This window comes from Salmo trutta, chromosome 9, assembly GCF_901001165.1.
Source record: "Salmo trutta chromosome 9, fSalTru1.1, whole genome shotgun sequence".
Lineage (NCBI taxonomy): Eukaryota > Metazoa > Chordata > Actinopteri > Salmoniformes > Salmonidae > Salmo > Salmo trutta.
In genome coordinates, this window is record NC_042965.1 from 7711546 (window position 1) to 7728566 (window position 17021).

The following is a 17021-nucleotide window of genomic DNA, read 5'->3' on the forward strand; positions in this document are numbered from 1 at the left end:
TGAGCCATTGTTTCTCCTAGATATTTCCACTTCAAAATAATAGCACTTACAGTTGACCGGGGCAGCTCTAGCTCTTCAGTAAAGCCATTCTACTGCCAATGTTTGTCTATGGAGATTGCATGGCATTGAGATTGCATGGCTGTGCATGGCTCAATTTTATGCACCTGTCAGCAACGGTGTGGCTGAAATAGCCGAATCCACTCATTTGAAGGGGTGTCCACAGACTTTTGTATATGTAGTGTTGTTTTAGTTTTTTTTAATCATTTTAATTGAAAACAATCAAAGTAAGGTACTTAATTGTTACCCAGAAATGTTTTGATATTGAGATTTTAAAAAAACGGCAGCATTGGACCTTAATAAAATGTTACGCTGCAGCAGCACTGTTTTGACTTCAGCACAGTTTGTTTTCAATACCTGGATTTAAATGATTTGTTCTTCATATATTTGGTTTCAATTAAGTGACATTTGGGAGGAACAGTTTGAGATTTGACTGTCAAAACCAATGACAAAGGATACGTTCACATATTGACTAAGACAGTACTTGTATTTTTTTTTACCCGTTTGTTCTGCATCCGTTCACACAGAAAACTGTCGCTGCCTTTTATTCTTTGATAATTAATCTTCAATCACTGCAAAGATTATTTAACCATTATCCTCAACAACAAAATGATGGTTATATACTACAGAATTATACATCATATATAAACATGAAATGAGTACTCTACCGGCAGCGAAATAGGGCGAACGTGCAATTACCTGTGATGATGAGGCGCACTAGCTGTTCACACTTTAAGTGCTTACTCTCAGAACTTGAAAGAAGCTCTTTAATGACAGTTTGTTACCTAACCAAAGTGTTTTAACCATATCATTACTAGGGCCACAGGAGTGTTGAATATGTTTTATGACAATGCTTGTGGAGGAGCACATCATTTCCCTCTGATGTTTTTAATGTATTCATTATGAATATGATTATGAGTTCGGGTGCATGTTAAAATACTTTCGCTGCTCTCATTGTAGGTTTCTCCCAGGATATTTGATTAAAATGTGTCCAACATTACATTGCATTACATTTGTTATAATGGTACAGTAGGCATCCATTTACACTGTGTCTTAAGGAGTTTAAAGAGGTTTAATCATCAATGCAGTGGGTCATTATCATATCCTGCCACTATGTTTACAATAATTCTATATTTAAAAGGTTGCCGACCTTTTTTAGTGGTAATCCACGAGCGTGTTGAAGCGGTTAATGTCAGCATAGAATAGATGTACAATAGGTGGGTATACAATACTCTGGGGTACTTTTTCCATAGGGAGAGAGGCAGACTCGTCCTACACTGCCCTAATAAACTGACTCTTCCCTTTGTGCATTGCATGATTTTACTATTATTATCATCATGCTCTTTCATCATCTTCACGAACAAAACAAATAATGTGGTCTGTAATAATTCCATTTCATTGTTGTATGAGTAGGGGAGTTAAACTGACATTTCAAAAATGTTCAACTTCATATTCATAATGTCCAGCACCACCCCAACATGAACATATGTGAAAATGGCACGTTTCTATGTTTTTTTTTGTAAAAAAGATAGAGAAAGTTAAGTGTTTCCTATGACGTCATCAACCAATTAGTAGACAATTAGTAGGCAATTAGTAGGAAACGCCTACTCATAATTGGTTCAAATCACATGATTCACACCAATGATGTCATTGGAATCACTTATCTTCCTCTATCTTTTTTACGACAAAACATACAAAAGTGCCATTTTCACATACTGTATGTAGATGTTGGGGTGGTGCAGGAGATTATGAATATTAAGTAGAACATTTTTGAAATTTCCCTTTCACCCAGTGTCCTGGCTAAATCCCCAATCTAACCTCTTAAACTACAGTGTAACTTGGTGTTCTCAGCCAACTCACCTAGTAAAACCAGGGTTAAATAAGTCTATAGTCTGAGGCACTTGGTGGGAAATTGAAATATATAACAGGATCTGTAATCTGCATAATGTGATAGTTAGGAGGAGATTTTTCTCCTTACCATCAGCCCATGATTACGAGGCATGATATGGAAGCAAAATCTGAAAGGATATCCATTCAAAAAAAAATGGAGTTAGTGCTATGTGGGCAATAAGCAGCTGTCGCTAAGAGCTGCCTGGTCCAGCCACAGCAGAATTAGCACCTCCAGAGTAGAGCGTGGTGCTGCATAGAGGGGATTTGATTAATGCACCACTGGCTGCTGCATTACATCCCTGAGACATACATCATAGAGTTTAATAAGGCCACCACCACAGCCTACAACCTCTCCACCAGTCTTCCTCTGATCTGCACACACACACAGACATATGCAAGCATGCACAGATACACACAAACACCACCCACACCCACCCACCCACACATATCCTACTGGGCACACACTGGTTGAATAAATGTGTTTTCAATGTAATTCGGCAATGTACTGTGACTTGGAATCATAGTGGAAAATAGATTGGATTTGAAAAAAGTCATCAACCAGTACTGTTTTCATCTAATTTCAACAAACATTGAAATTAGGGTAAAACTTCAACTTAAATACATTGACTTAACTTGACTAACAGGTTGTTACATCAATCTAATTTCAACATAATCATCAGAACTATATATATGTTGAAATTGCATTGAAAGTTTCACGTAGACATTTTACTAATATTTTTATCCTATATTGATTACATATTGTGTGGTTGAATTTATGTAGAATTTCATATTTGATTAGAGATATTTTATTTGACCTTGTTTCAATGTGGATAGTAAAATGGTATGTTTGAATCAACGTCATTGTTTCAATGTCATGCCATCAACCTAAATAAAGAGCTATATTGAATGTGAAGCCACAGTCCAACGATTCCTGCCTGAACATTGACTCATACTGGTATATAATGGGTAATAATCTTCAGTGAGAACAAGTATACCACCCAGATCTACCTCTATCTACTCTGCTTAGCTTTGGAAACAAGCTGTGTTCGATTCAGCTGAGCTATCATGTCAACACATTTCTCTCTCTCTCTCACACTCACTAACACAGAACCTGGCAAAGGCAAAGTAATTTACTTGCCCGTCCCTGTGGTTTTCATTTCAGTATATTGTTATATTTCACCAAGCAGTAATGGTCTTTCTTTTTAAACCTCTCACAAATATACCACCAAACATGTCATCATGATCCTGTCAAAGTGCTAAAATGCTGGCTACCTCTCTCATTCCCCACCCTCTCTCTATTTCGCTCTCTCCCTCTCCTCCTCCCTGTTTCTGCACCCACCCCTCCTCCTGTCTGTCTGTCTTTGTAAGGTGACTCAATGCTCAAACACAACGGGATGAAATTCACCACCAAGGACCAAGATAACGACCACTCAGAGAACAACTGTGCCTCCTTCTACCACGGTGCCTGGTGGTACCGCAACTGCCACACGTCCAACCTGAATGGACAGTACCTGCGTGGGCCGCACACCTCCTACGCCGACGGCATTGAGTGGTCCTCCTGGACAGGCTGGCAGTACTCCCTTAAATTCGCTGAGATGAAGATTAGAGCCACAACAGAGGAGAACAAATGAGAGTGAACAGAGAGTACGAGAAACCATAGATTGATGGACTTATGCGTTATTAAAGACACTCTACCTGCTGAAAATTAGAATAAGGACTCTGAACCTTAATCTGCTCGTACTGTAACCCCTGTCCAAAGACATTCGTAATCCCCTCCAAACGTTGACCATTTTGTGGTGTTGTGTTGAAACCTCCAAGGTTTGGTAACCTTTTGCAACTTCTTGCTGATCTGATCATGTTTCTAAGAATTATTTAAAAAATAATGCAGGCAATGTCAGAACTACAGTATTGTTGTGCTTTTAAAAGGAAAGCTGTGGAATTCTGAAATATGAAATGTAAGGATTTTTCTCATTCTCTTGAGTGAAATTGAATTGAATGAATTGAGTTTCCTACAGTTTATTTGGGTTGTCCCAGCTGCTTGTATGTACAGTTAACTTTGCATCTGACAGCAGTCTGAGTTCTCCTAAGTGTTACGCAGGGGGTTCAGTGAACCACGCTCACGAGATGAGGAACCTTGCTTGAGACCTGAATACGTGTGATAGGTCCCTGGGCATAATGCTCAGACTGTAGCTCAGTGGGTTAACACTGTCTTGAGACACGCAAGAGACACAGGTTTGAACCCCAGTCAGTTACATGATCTTGTGGTTTACCCCTAGCTCCTTTTTGACCCCTAGACATACCTTGTACAGATCACGTGTCAGTCCAGTGCCCCAGTAAGACACATTCATGACAAAGCATTATATCAGTCAGACAGGGGTTTTAAAGCCAACCCAATCACTTCACAAAAGGCAGCCCTGCCTTTTACATGACATTTACAAATACAGTGATCCCACAAGAGTGGTTTTGAGAAACATGCATGTGTGACCTGTTACAATGAAAGTAGAGAGAATGAAGAGAATATGTGAAAGGGCTGGGCCAGCGGCGTGCCAATTATAATCAGAGGCCTGGATCTATCCGTGTAGCCTTCCAGTTGTTGGTGGCAACCTCACACAGTAGGTTCTAACCTATAAATTCACCTCCTTCTCTGAGAACCAAGTCTATTCACTGATATGCTATCTTGACTCAACTCAAATTAGTCCTTTCAATATACTGGATTTTGTTTACTCCTGAAGCCTTCTAGTCTGTCATCTTCAGTGTGTGTACGGGATATGATTGATAAAGTAAGGCCAACTGTGTTCTTTACTCAGTCAGAGTACCAAAAATTGAGATTCCCCTATGGGCAACCAAAGCAAAAAAAAATCTGAAAACATTGTGACATAATACAACAACTGCTGGTAATTCATTCCCTACAAAGAGCAGCCTTTTCATTTGCCCAAATGTTGAATGACATTGTGTCACTGGTACAGTATGAGTGTATGTCTTTCTCATTATTTACAGTGATATAATATAGTGTTCGATACCTTGGAGGCAGCAGACAATTGTACATCTGTGTAGTTTCCAGACCTGGGTTCAAATACATTTGTATCTGCTATTAAAAATACTTTTTATTGTGTATTTGAGTATTTTTAAATATATAGCCCAAAACAATGACTTTTATTTGAGTATTTGAATGTTTATTAAAAAAAATTGAACAAATAAAAAAGTCTATCAAATTGTATTTGAAAGTATTTTCAAATACTTTTCTGGAACACTATTTGAAACCGTTTTCAAATATATTTTCACCAAACATATTTCAAATACCCTCAAATACTCTGCTCTAAATGTTTAGCAAAAGCCAGATGTTTATATACAATTCTATGAATATATGTTCTAAGTAAATCGATCAATGAATTGCTCAAAGGGACTTTAAAGTGGCAATCACCCCAACACTGTTTTGTTAACTTAAGGATCGGACCTTTTTTTCAATTTTTGCTTAAAATGACACCCAAATCGTTAGATTTAGCTAATCTTTGAAATGCAAGAGAAAGGCCATACTTTCAGATAGGAGTCAAATGTAGTGTAGATTTCGGCCACCAGATGGCAGCAGTGGGTGTACAAAGGTTCAGACTGATCCAGTGGAGAATTACATTACTGCACAATATTTTGTATCAAGTCTGCCAGGAGTTTGCCCAAATATGGCAAATTGGTCAATTTTCAAGTACATAGCTATAGAGAACATAAAAAAATGTATTACCATAGCATTTTTGTATCTAACTTTCACACATCTAGATGGCCGGGCGGGGTGGGTGTGGAGCCAGAGACAGCAGTGGGGTCAAACTGTAGACCCCAGTTCATACATTTGAACATAAAAATGGATTTTATCAAACAAAACGATGCTACATTTTATCTCTGGGACCCTCAGGATGACAAATCAGAGCAAGATTACTGATTATAAGTACATTATTTACCTTCAGAGGTGAATGTATCAAACCAGTTGCCGTGATACGTTTTTGTTGTTGTGTACTCCTCAAACGGTAGCATGGTATTTGTTCACTGTAATAGCTACTTTTAATTGGACACTGCAGTTAGATTTACAATAATTTAAGCTTTCTCCCCATATAAGACATGTCTATGTCCCAGGAAAGTTGGCTGTTGTATACAACGTCATTCTAGTCACATTAGCGCACATTAGCAACAACCACTCCGGTTTAGGGACACCGATCCTGTAGAGGTTAAACTGCTGAGGGATGGGGCTGGTGAAATGTTATCAAAAACAACAAAGATATTGAGGATTACCTAATCATCCAATATCTTCCACCAACTACTGATCCTCTGAAATTCTGGAAAACACACAGTCACATACACCCAACACTGAGCAGAGTTGCTGCTGAGTACTTACATGTCCCAGCATCCTCCCAGCTGTGGAGCGGCATTTTAGCATTGGAGGGCGTATCTTCAGACCAGATCGCTGCTCAATGTCCGACAAGCTTTTTTGAAACCCTGCTGTTTTTTAAATGTAACATGGCATCTTGCCATCTTTCATGAGACACCAATGTAAGGTAGCCTAGTGGTTAGAGCGTTGCAAGAACGAAGATCAGCTCCCTGAGCTGACAAGGTAAAAATCTGGTGTTCTGCCCCTGAACAAGGCAGTTAACCCACTGTTCCTAGGCCGTCATTGAAAATAAGAATTTGTTCTTAACTGACTTGCCTAGTTAAATAAAGGTAAAATAAATAGTGATTAAAAGTGAAGTAAGACCTATACATGTAATATCTAAATATTTGTTTTGTAAAGTAATTGAAATACCTGAAATCATATTTGAACCGAGATCTGGTGGTGCCTATAAAAGTCAGAGTGACAAAGGGTTGTTACAAAGTAGAAATGGCACATTGAGGGTCACAACTTGGAGTCAATATTGAGACAACATTGTGTGGTGTGTTTGCCGGGAATGTGGTGGTCTCCTATGCATTCTGTAGTATGTTGCAGCCATTGTTAATTTACTGTAATTTTGTATTTATGTTTCATTTACTGTTTGTTATGTCATGATGCGGCTAGTCTTTCCATTTTAAAGGTTGAGTGAAAATATTGCTTATATGGTGATAGGTAGAGAGGTCTGTTTAAGTTAGGCTGAAACACACTTAAAGTGAGAATTTTAATGTTGGTATTATTATGAGTGTGTTTATAATGGTAAGCTGTTGTTGTAAAAGATCCCTCAGTCCAATATAAGCAGTTAATAATCAGATCTTCTGATTGACATTCAGTATACTTATGTTTTTGTCTCAAAATGAATAAAACAAAAAAAAACATTGTGTTTAGATGTGTAAAGTTGTCTCATCACAGTATTTTAAAATAAAAGGTATACTATAAGAACTAACATTTATCACTTTACAAACTTAGTTTTTGATTTCTTATGATTGTAGCCTAATCGTATCACTCATTATAGTTACTCAATTAGATGATAGTTCCACCATAAGAGGGACATTGAATAAAACATTCTCAATAACAGAGTACTGTCAGTTTGTCATTTGGGGGAAGGGACAAAAATATAGTTTTTCTACAGATATACTGTAGACTACAATATTAGTACAGTTTTTTAAATTGCTTTAGTGCTATTGGTTACACGTGGTCTGCGGTTGTGAGGCTCCAACAACGTTGGAGGCAGCTTATGGTGGAGAAATAATTTACTTTCAATTCTTTGGCAACAGCTCTGGTGGACATTCCTGCAGTCAGCATGCCAATTGCACACTCCCTCAAAACTTGGCATTGTGTTTTGTGACAAAACTGCACATTTTAAAAAGTGTCCTTTTATTATTCCCGGCACAAGGTACACCTGTGTATTGGTAATGCTGTTTAATCAGCTTCTTGATATTCCACACCTGTCAGGAGAAACGTTCACTAACATGGATGTAAACAAATTTGTGCCTAAAATTTGAGCTCATGAAACATGGGACCAACACTTTTCTTTTCCAGTGTAGTTATTTTATCAACCAGGTAATCCAATAGCAAAAAAAATCAAGATACATTTCCCTTTAAATGTAATATGCTACAGTACATTAAACTGTTTTCACATTAGGCAAAACACTTGCATTACCCATTAAAATTAACTGAACATCAAATTTCATATAATTCTATCCCGTGTGTGATCAATGGAGTGATCATTGAACACTACTTTCACAATCAATGATGCAAAAAAAAAAAAAATAATTCAGATATAATTACATCACAGGTGTACTGTAATCAAATGAAATAAATTAAAGAAGCAGGCACTAGTTTGCATCAAGTCTGTCTTGAGCTTTTGGCCAAACATTCTCATCCCCAGGTCCTCATTGTTCATGCACCTGGGGAAAAACCTTTTGGCATGACGAATCCAAGCCTGACATAGGTCTGGATTGAGGTCATTGCATGCCTGATCCATGGCCTGAAGGAGAATGGCACGCTCATGGGAATGGCATCTTCCACTTGTATCGTAATTGTTACGAGTTTTGGGTTTTTCCATTTTTGTTTTAAAGGTTGGACTTTAGCATGTTAGCACATAGGGCACACAAATTGGTGTCACCTCATTAGTCAGTATGTGTTACACCTGTGCTGGTTGCCATCTCATTGGAGGGAAGGTGTTTCACCTGTGCTGGCCCAGGTGATATTTAAGAGTGGCTAGAGCAGTGCTCCACTTGTCTTGAGAGATGTGGAGGGTCAACACCTTTAGTTGGCACTCCCTGTTTGATTTCTAGAAAAACATTCATTTTTCTGATCTTTAAGTTTAGTGTGGGTTTTTATTTTGTTTGCCTTCTTGGTAAAATGTAGAAGGTGCTCATGGTGGGGGTTTTTTAGGTCACAGTTGTTGCTAGTCAACTTTCAGTGGATACCCCCATGAGTGTCTTTCCGAACACCTCCTAGAACCCTACCTTGTTTTGGTTGTTGTCAGTGACTCTTTGTTAATTCCCTTTTCTGTTTGAGCAACAATTTTTGGTTTTCTTGCTGGGGAACGTAACAGTAATCATGTATTGTATATTGTACTTATGTATTGTAGTGGTCCAGTGCATGACTCCGTTCGTAAGAGCATGGCACTAGCAACACGACTTGTGGGTTCCATTCCCACTGTGGTCACATAGAAAAATGTGCGGTCTCATTTGTCACTTTAGATAAAAGCGTCTGCTACGTAAATGGCAAACGGTGCATTCGGAAAGTATTCAGACCCCTTTACATTTTCCACATTACAGCCTTATTCTAAAATGGATTAAAGGGAGAGAAAAAAATCTCTTATCAATTTACACACAATACCCCATAATGACCAAGCAAAAACAGAGTCAGAGTTTTGCAAATGTGTATATATATACAGTTGAAGTCGGACATTTACACACACACACACAGGTCGGTCATTAAAACTCATTTTTCAACCACTCCACAAATGTAATGTTAACAAACTATACTTTTGGCAAGTGGGATAGGACATCTACTTTGTGCATGACACAAGTCATTTTTCCAACAATTGTTTACAGAAAGATTATTTCACTTATAAGTCACTGTATCATAATTCCAGTGGGTCAGACGTTTACATACACTAAGTTGACTGTGCCTTTAAACAGCTTGGAAACTTCCAGAAAATGATATCATGGCTTTAGAAGCTTCTTATAGACTAATTGACATCATTTGAGTCAATTGGAGGTGTACCTGTGGATGTATTTCAAGGCCTACCTTCAAACTCAGTGCCTTTTTGCTTGACATCATGGGAAAATCAAAAGAAATCAGCCAAGACTTCAGAAAAAAAATTGTAGACCTCCACAAGTCTGGTTCATCCTTGGGAGCAATTTTCAAATGCCTAAAGGTACCACGTTCATCTGTACAAACAATAGTACGCAAGTATAAACACCATGGGACCACGCAACCGTCATACCGCTCAGGAAGGAGACATGTTCTGTCTCCTAGAGATGAACGTACTTTGGTGGGAAATGTGCAAATCAATCCCAGAACAACAGCAAATGACCTTGTGAAGATGCTGGAGGAAACAGATACAAAAGTATCTACATCCACAGTAAAACAAGTCCTATATCGACATAACCTGAAAGGCCGCTCAGCAAGGAAGAAGCCACTGCTCCAAAACCGCCGTAAAAAATGGGGACAAAGATCGCACATGGGGACAAAGATCGTACTTTTTGGAGAAATGTCCTCTGGTCTGATGAAACAAAAATAGAACTGTTTGGCCATAATGACCATCGTTATTTTGGAGGAAAAAGGGGGAGGCTTGCAAGCCAAAGAGCACCATCCCAACCGTGAAGCACGGGGGTGGCAGCATCATGTTGTGGGGTGCTTTGCTGCAGGAGGGACTGGTGCACTTCACAAAATAGATGGCATCATGAGGATGGAAAATTATGTAGATATATTGAAGCAACATCTCAAGACATCAGTCTGGAAGTTAAAGCTTGGTCGCAAATGGGTCTTCCAAACGGACAATGACCCCAAGCATACTTCCAAAATTTTGGCAAAATGGCTTAAGGACAACAAAAACAAGATATTGGAGTAGCCATCACAAAGCCCTGACCTCAATCCTATAGAAAATTACACCTGACTTAGCTCTGACAGGAGGAATGGGCCAAAATTCACCCAACTTATTGTGGGTAGCTTGTGGAAGGATACCTGAAACGTTTGACCCAAGTTAAACAATTTAAAGGCAATGCTACCAAATACCAATTGAGTGTATGTACATTTCTGACCCACTGGGAATGTGATGAAAGAAATAGTCACTGAGAAATCATTCTCTGTGCTATTATTATGACATTTCACATTCTTGAAATAAAGGGGTGATCCTGACTGACCTAAGACAGGGAATTTTTACTAGGATTAAATGTCAGGAGTTGTGAAAAACAGTTTTTTTATATATACAGTGGAAATCAGAAGTTATCTAATTTGCATCAGACACTTTACTCAGTACTTTGCTGAAGCATCTTTAGCAGCAATTACAGCTTCGAGTCATCTTGGTATGACGCTACAAGCTTGGCACACGTATTTGGGGAGTTTCTCCCATTTTTCTCTGCAGATCCTCTCAAGCTCTGCCAGATTGGATAGGGAGCGTCGCTGCACAGCTATTTTCAGGTCTCTCCAGAGATGTTAGATCGGGTTCAAGTCCAGGCTCTGGCTGGGCCACTCAAGGACATTCAGAGACTTGCCCCGAAGCCACTCCTGCTTTGTCTTGGCTGTGTGCTTAGGGTCATTATCCTGTTGGAAGGTGAACCTTCGCCCAGTCTGGGGTCCTGAGCACTCTAGAGCAGGTTTATATCACTCTGTACTTTGCTTCGTTCATCTTTCCCTCAATCCTGTCTAGTCTCCCAGTCCCTGCCGCTGAAAAACATTCCCACAACATGATGCTGCCTCAACCATGCTTCACCGTAGGGATGGTGCTAGGTTTCCTCCAGACGTGACGCTTGGCATTCAGGTCAAACAGTTTAATCTTGGTTACATCAGACCACAGTATCTTGTTTCTCATGGTCAGAGTCCTTTAGGTGCCTTTCAGCAAACCCCAAGCAGGCTGTCATGTGCTTTTTACCGAGGAGTGGCTTCCATCTGGCCACTCTACCATAAAGGCCTGAGTGGTGAAGTGCTGCAGAGATGGTTGTCCTTCTGGAAGGTTCTCCCATCTCCACAGAGGAACTCAGGTTTTTGGTCACCTCCCAGGTGTTTGGCCAGGCAGCCAGCTCGAGGAAGAGTCTTGGTGTTTCCAAACCTCATCCATTTAAGAATGATGGAGGCCACTGTGTTCTTGGGGACCTTCAATGCTGCAGATATTTTTGGGGGCCCTTCCTCAGATCAGTGCCTCAACACAATCCTGTCAAGGGGCTCTACGGACAATTCCTTCCACCTCATGGCTTGGTTTTTGCCCTGATGTGCACTGTCAACTGTGGGACCTTATATAGACAGGTGTGTGCCTTTCCAAATCATGTCCAATCAATTGACTTTACCAGAGGTGGACCCCAATCAAGTTGTAGAAACATCTCAAGGATGATCAATGGAAACAATGTCCCTGAGCTCAGTTTTGAGCCTCATTGCAAAGGGTCTGAATACTAAGTTGCAAGAAAAAGTTGTCATTATTGGGTATTGTGTGTAGATTGATAAGGAAAAGATTTAATACATTTTAGAATAAGGCTGTAATGTAAAAAAAATGTGCAAAAGACTAAGAGGTCTGACTACTATTTATTTTACCTTTATTTAATTAGGCAAGTCAGTTAAGAAAAAATTTCTTATTTTCAATGACAACAAGACAGTTAAACCACTGTTCCTAGGCTCAGGGCAGAACAGATTTTTTACTTTGTCAGCTCAGGGATTTGAACTTGCAACCTTTCGGTTACTAGTCCAACACTCTAACCACTAGGCTATCTGAATGCACTGTATATTATGGTATTACAGCGCTGTATTGGCCAATGCAATTTGACTAAAACAGTGTGAATCCCACCCCAGCAACTTCATTGTGGATACAGGTTTACTGCATAGGGGATGCATGTTACATACACTACATCTTGGATATTGTCAATGTCAGATTTTACTGCGAATTAAGTCATAATATTACAGTACATATACTTTGTCTCTAATTTACAGACATACATTTCCATTATTTTCTCAGTCTTATAGTAGACAAACCCGTTTAAAATCTATAGGTTTACCAAATGGTTTAGTGATTATCAGTTAGGAGAAGTGAGATGAATTAATAGTTAAATGCATTTAAACAAATGAAGTATCAAATCAAAGTTTATTGGTCGCGTACACAGATTTGCAGATGTTATCGCAGGTGCAGCGAAATACTTGTGTTTCTAGCTCCAACAATGCAGTAATACCTAGCAATGCACAACAATGCAGACATAATACAAAAATTAAGACATTTAGAAATATCAGAACGAACAACAATCATATTAAAAAAATGTGAGAATTGCATTGTGAAGGGCAAATTACTTTATATGAATGTGTATTTCTAGATGAAACACTGATTAAATTTGGTGAAAAGTGACTGATGTGTGTTGCGCTTAGTTTTGTAACTGCCTTCGATGATCTATTTTTAGTTTTGTACTGAGAGTTGTGAAAAATATATTACCAAAGGGTTGAATAACTGTTATATACCCCCCCACCCCCCTGAAAACGAGTGTCTGTGACTAAGAACCTATGGAACCTCTAGTTGTGATCTGCTGAACTGCAACCTTATCTAATACCTTAATAGCACTGACCCACGATCCGTGGGAGTTACCAAGGCATGAAATTGTGCATGTCCTTCAAAAGAACTCCCCCATAGGAAGACAACTGACTGCTGTTCTCATATTTTTTCCCCTAAATGCACAATGTCCTTCACCCTTGTTCCCCTTTGTTACCCAAAAAGACGCATAAAATGGTTTGTGTTGAATGGAAAGGAATGAGACCAGGCAGACATTTGTAAAACAGTCTATCATATGCTGCAATGACTATTACCTCTGGATGTTTTCAATCTAAGCCAACTCTCCTGATTCTGCTATTACCCTGGATATGGTGATGTCCATTGCTTTTTCTTGAATCCTTATACTGTGTTTGAATGTTCTCCACAAAATGTATCAAATACTTACATTTTCTAAATGAGTCTCCCTTGGCTGCGTCAGCACTTTCTGTGTCATCCCTATTTTTGATTATCTGACTCCAGTCGACACATCTATGCCTTTTTTAATTACTCTTCACCAGTCAGGGAGACTAGAACAAGGCTAATTGAATAGATGAGCCTAGATTGCATTGTGTGTCTCTATATCTGTCTCTGTAAGTCTCTTGTTCTCTTTCTCTCGCTCTCTCCCCCGTGTAAAGCCTAATTTCTCGACACTTTGAGCACTTGACATCATATGTCTCGCTCTTGCAGGCATCTTTAAATGTTGCAATGTCCCAAAGGAAGTGGGAAGTTAGTTTAGTTTAGAAAGAAGTTGATGTAGTCACTAAAATAGTTAAATCTCCTTGGTAGAAGATCTTTCTGTTCTGCAATGTTTTTATTAGGACAAAATGTTTTAAAGTGTAAAAAGTACAAATGCTATCAAAAAGCTGTAATGTCTGCACATTTTAGAAATTGAATGGCTTTTCTAGCTGAAACATTTCAAAATAAATTGTGTACGAAAAAATGTGAAGTATTTCAAATATTTAGTGGTCTTGCTGAAACAAGCATATTATCTGTGGCTCTAAGCAAAACACGTTTGTCCATGAGGCAGCTAACGATTAAGAATTCAACGGATGAATGGAATAGCTTATAACATCCAAGCATTATCATGCAATTCACAGCAGGACTTTATGGCACTGGGAAACAAGTAGTTGATGCATTAACAGAGAGTCCTCATCTGTGTGTGCCCTGTCCAGCCAAGCACCCTAATTATCCCACCATATTGCAGCAAAGTACTCATTTGGTGAAGTACTTGACAATGACATTGACAGCACAGGGCTGTTGTGTGAGGAATACAAGAGGAAATGGGGAGCGATGTGGATTAAATAATATAATTGTGTTGAGCCACTGTCATCATTACCCCATAAGAAGGCTGTGTTCCTGCTGTTCTGTTCCTCAGCAGACATGGGTTACATGGGTTCAAATACTATTGGAAATAGTTCAAATACTTGAGCTCTAGTTTGCTCTACTCTGCCTGGAGTGCCAAATGGGAGGGGTTTGCACAGTTGTGATTATTCTATTGGTTTGATTCTGCCAGGCAAGCTCAGTTTAATAAGTTTAAATAGTATTTGAACCCAGGTCAGTGATGTACATGGATACAAACAGTAAAGTTTGAAGTGTACAGCAACTCTCAGTTCTTTGTGTGTTCAGACTGCCCAGCTAGCACAAGTTTCTTAAAGCTTGGTGAGAGTGTGGTAGTCATATGGTTATTTTGCAAACAACCTTCCCACAATTTTCTAGGAATGTTGCAGGATAGTTGCTTGGCTTTGGAACATTCAACACTTCAAAGGATCTTGACAAAAAAAATATTTTCTTGGTATTTCATTACTTTAACCTAACATTTCCTAAAAGATCAAACATGGTTACATTTAATAAAATGTTGGTTATGTTCTAGGAACATTCTCCAACTGGTTTGACATTGGGAATGTTCTCAAATAGTTCTGAGAACGTTAACAATGTTCTGTGGGAATTTCAGTACTTCACATAACACAGATTCTCATGGTTGTATTTATAGTCATGTTCTAAAACTTTCCTTAAAAACCACAAGAACTAAACGTTCAGAGAATGTTATTTAAAAGCATATACATTCCGTTCTCAGTATCAACAAAACCCTCTCTTGTTAGGCGTGTTGGCTGCACCCAGAAATTGGCCACCAGATCTTAATGAGCGCTTGTTTCCTTTTGAAATGGAGTCTGTTTGAATAGACTAAAATAAACAGCTTTGTATGCAGAAAAAAACATGGTGTGCTAGCTCCATCATGGTAAACAGTGGACTAATTCCATGGATAGGGAATGGTAGATTATAGGTTCAAATCTCACTGATGCTGTGTCACAAAAAATACATGTGTTCCCGTGATTAATGTCTAGGGAAATTAATTTCCATGTGTTCTATCTGTGCTTGGAGTTCAAAAAAAGGAAGTTACTCAAAAACCTTAAAACAACCTATCATTTCCATTGAGTGTTAATAAACTTTCAAGGAACCAGAGTAAAATGTTCTCAGAACCTCCCTGCAACCTAAACGTTCCCAGAACAGGCAAAATGTTCACTTCTGTTCTCAGAACGTTTAAAGATGCAGAAATTGCTCCGCCATTTGCTGGTTGCTAAAATTCTAATAGTTTTCTTTGTTTCAGTTTGCGACCAAACAAGCAGTCATTAGGTTGAGAATCATTGTACCATCTAAACCGCTATGAAATATTGTTTCCATAAAAAAAAAGATTGTATTTTCAGCTGTTTGAAGCTGGTGTACAAACCATATTTAAAAGATGCAAAAGCAAAACTTCAGAATGTGAAGCATAGAAATAGATCTACTGCTTTTATAGACTTGTTTTCAAATCAGTGAAATCTAACTCACATTTCTATTTGAATTTGGTTGGTTCACCCAAAAAGTTACATATTGTAGCATTAAAAACGTTCTGTTTTATTGGTCAGGAAACATATGGCTTTGTTACCACAACCAATGTGTAACCATAAACAGACGTTCACACAACTTCCAAGGAACCAAATGTGCTTGTTGGGGAAACTGCATACAAAGTTGCTGACACAAATGGTCAGTTCTAGAAATCTCTCCTTTTTAGGGAGGTGTCCAAGTAATGTGTAAAGCAGCACAAGAGGGTGGGGAGTATACATTTTGCTGTTTTGGGAGGAATTTCTGTTTGATAAAATGGACACGTGGCACAACAAGCGTTGTTAAGCTTGGGGGAAAGTTCAGAGAAAGGTCAGCTATTTTGTTTGGAGATGACAAGCTCTTCAGAGGCATTTTTGACCCCTAATTAAAGAAGTCTCTCACACATACCCCAATTTTCACAAATGCCTTAGTATACGTAATTCCCAAACATTCTAATAATTTATGAAAACGACCATATCTAAGTGGTTGCTTGTCAGATTTGTTTAAGTGTCATATTCTTCCTGGGGGTGTATATGAACAGATTTTCATGTTGCTAAAATGCTGTAAGTTCCACACACAAGTTATTTTCAAAGAGATGTCTAACAAAATCAAGTGCGCTGCAATAAAACACAGTTCCACTCACCAGATGATAATTTGAAACTTAACTTCTTGTTGAAAGTTATTCTTGAAAAGGGAGAAACTAAGAAATTAGCAATAACATCCTTTTTGATAACACCTGCTGCAAACAAAAGCTAGCTAGCTAGCTAGACCGTGGGAAAACTATTCCTCACTATTGTGCAGTAACCTGTTGGCCTTCAAGAAAGCAGTAGTCTCACTCTTTAAGTGAAAATTTGATTGGTTGATTCCACTGTCACTCCAAAATGTTGCCCCTAATACAGTTCAATGGCCTAGCTGACTAGCTAGATGTATCTCCCCAGAGACCGTAAAAAAAAAATCCTGATTAGATGTTTTTTTCTCTCTTCAGTGTTAACCCTTTCCAACAACTGAAGAACGTCATTGAAAATAATATAATTATCATTATTATGATATTACAATCAATATTTTATAAAT

At 38.6% G+C, this 17021-nt stretch overlaps 1 protein-coding gene across 2 annotated transcripts in view; it reads left to right on the plus strand.

The window, feature by feature from the left end:
• The window catches only part of LOC115199779 (fibrinogen C domain-containing protein 1), a 209505-nt gene extending 204375 nt beyond the window's left edge, over positions 1-5130 (plus strand). For both annotated transcript variants that reach the window (XM_029762197.1, XM_029762199.1), the window contains one exon: positions 3316-5130. In XM_029762197.1, coding sequence (XP_029618057.1) covers positions 3316-3578 — 263 coding nt within the window. In that variant the 3' untranslated portion in view covers positions 3579-5130. The remainder of the gene's footprint in view (positions 1-3315) is intronic.
• The last annotated feature ends 11891 nt before the right edge of the window (positions 5131-17021 follow it).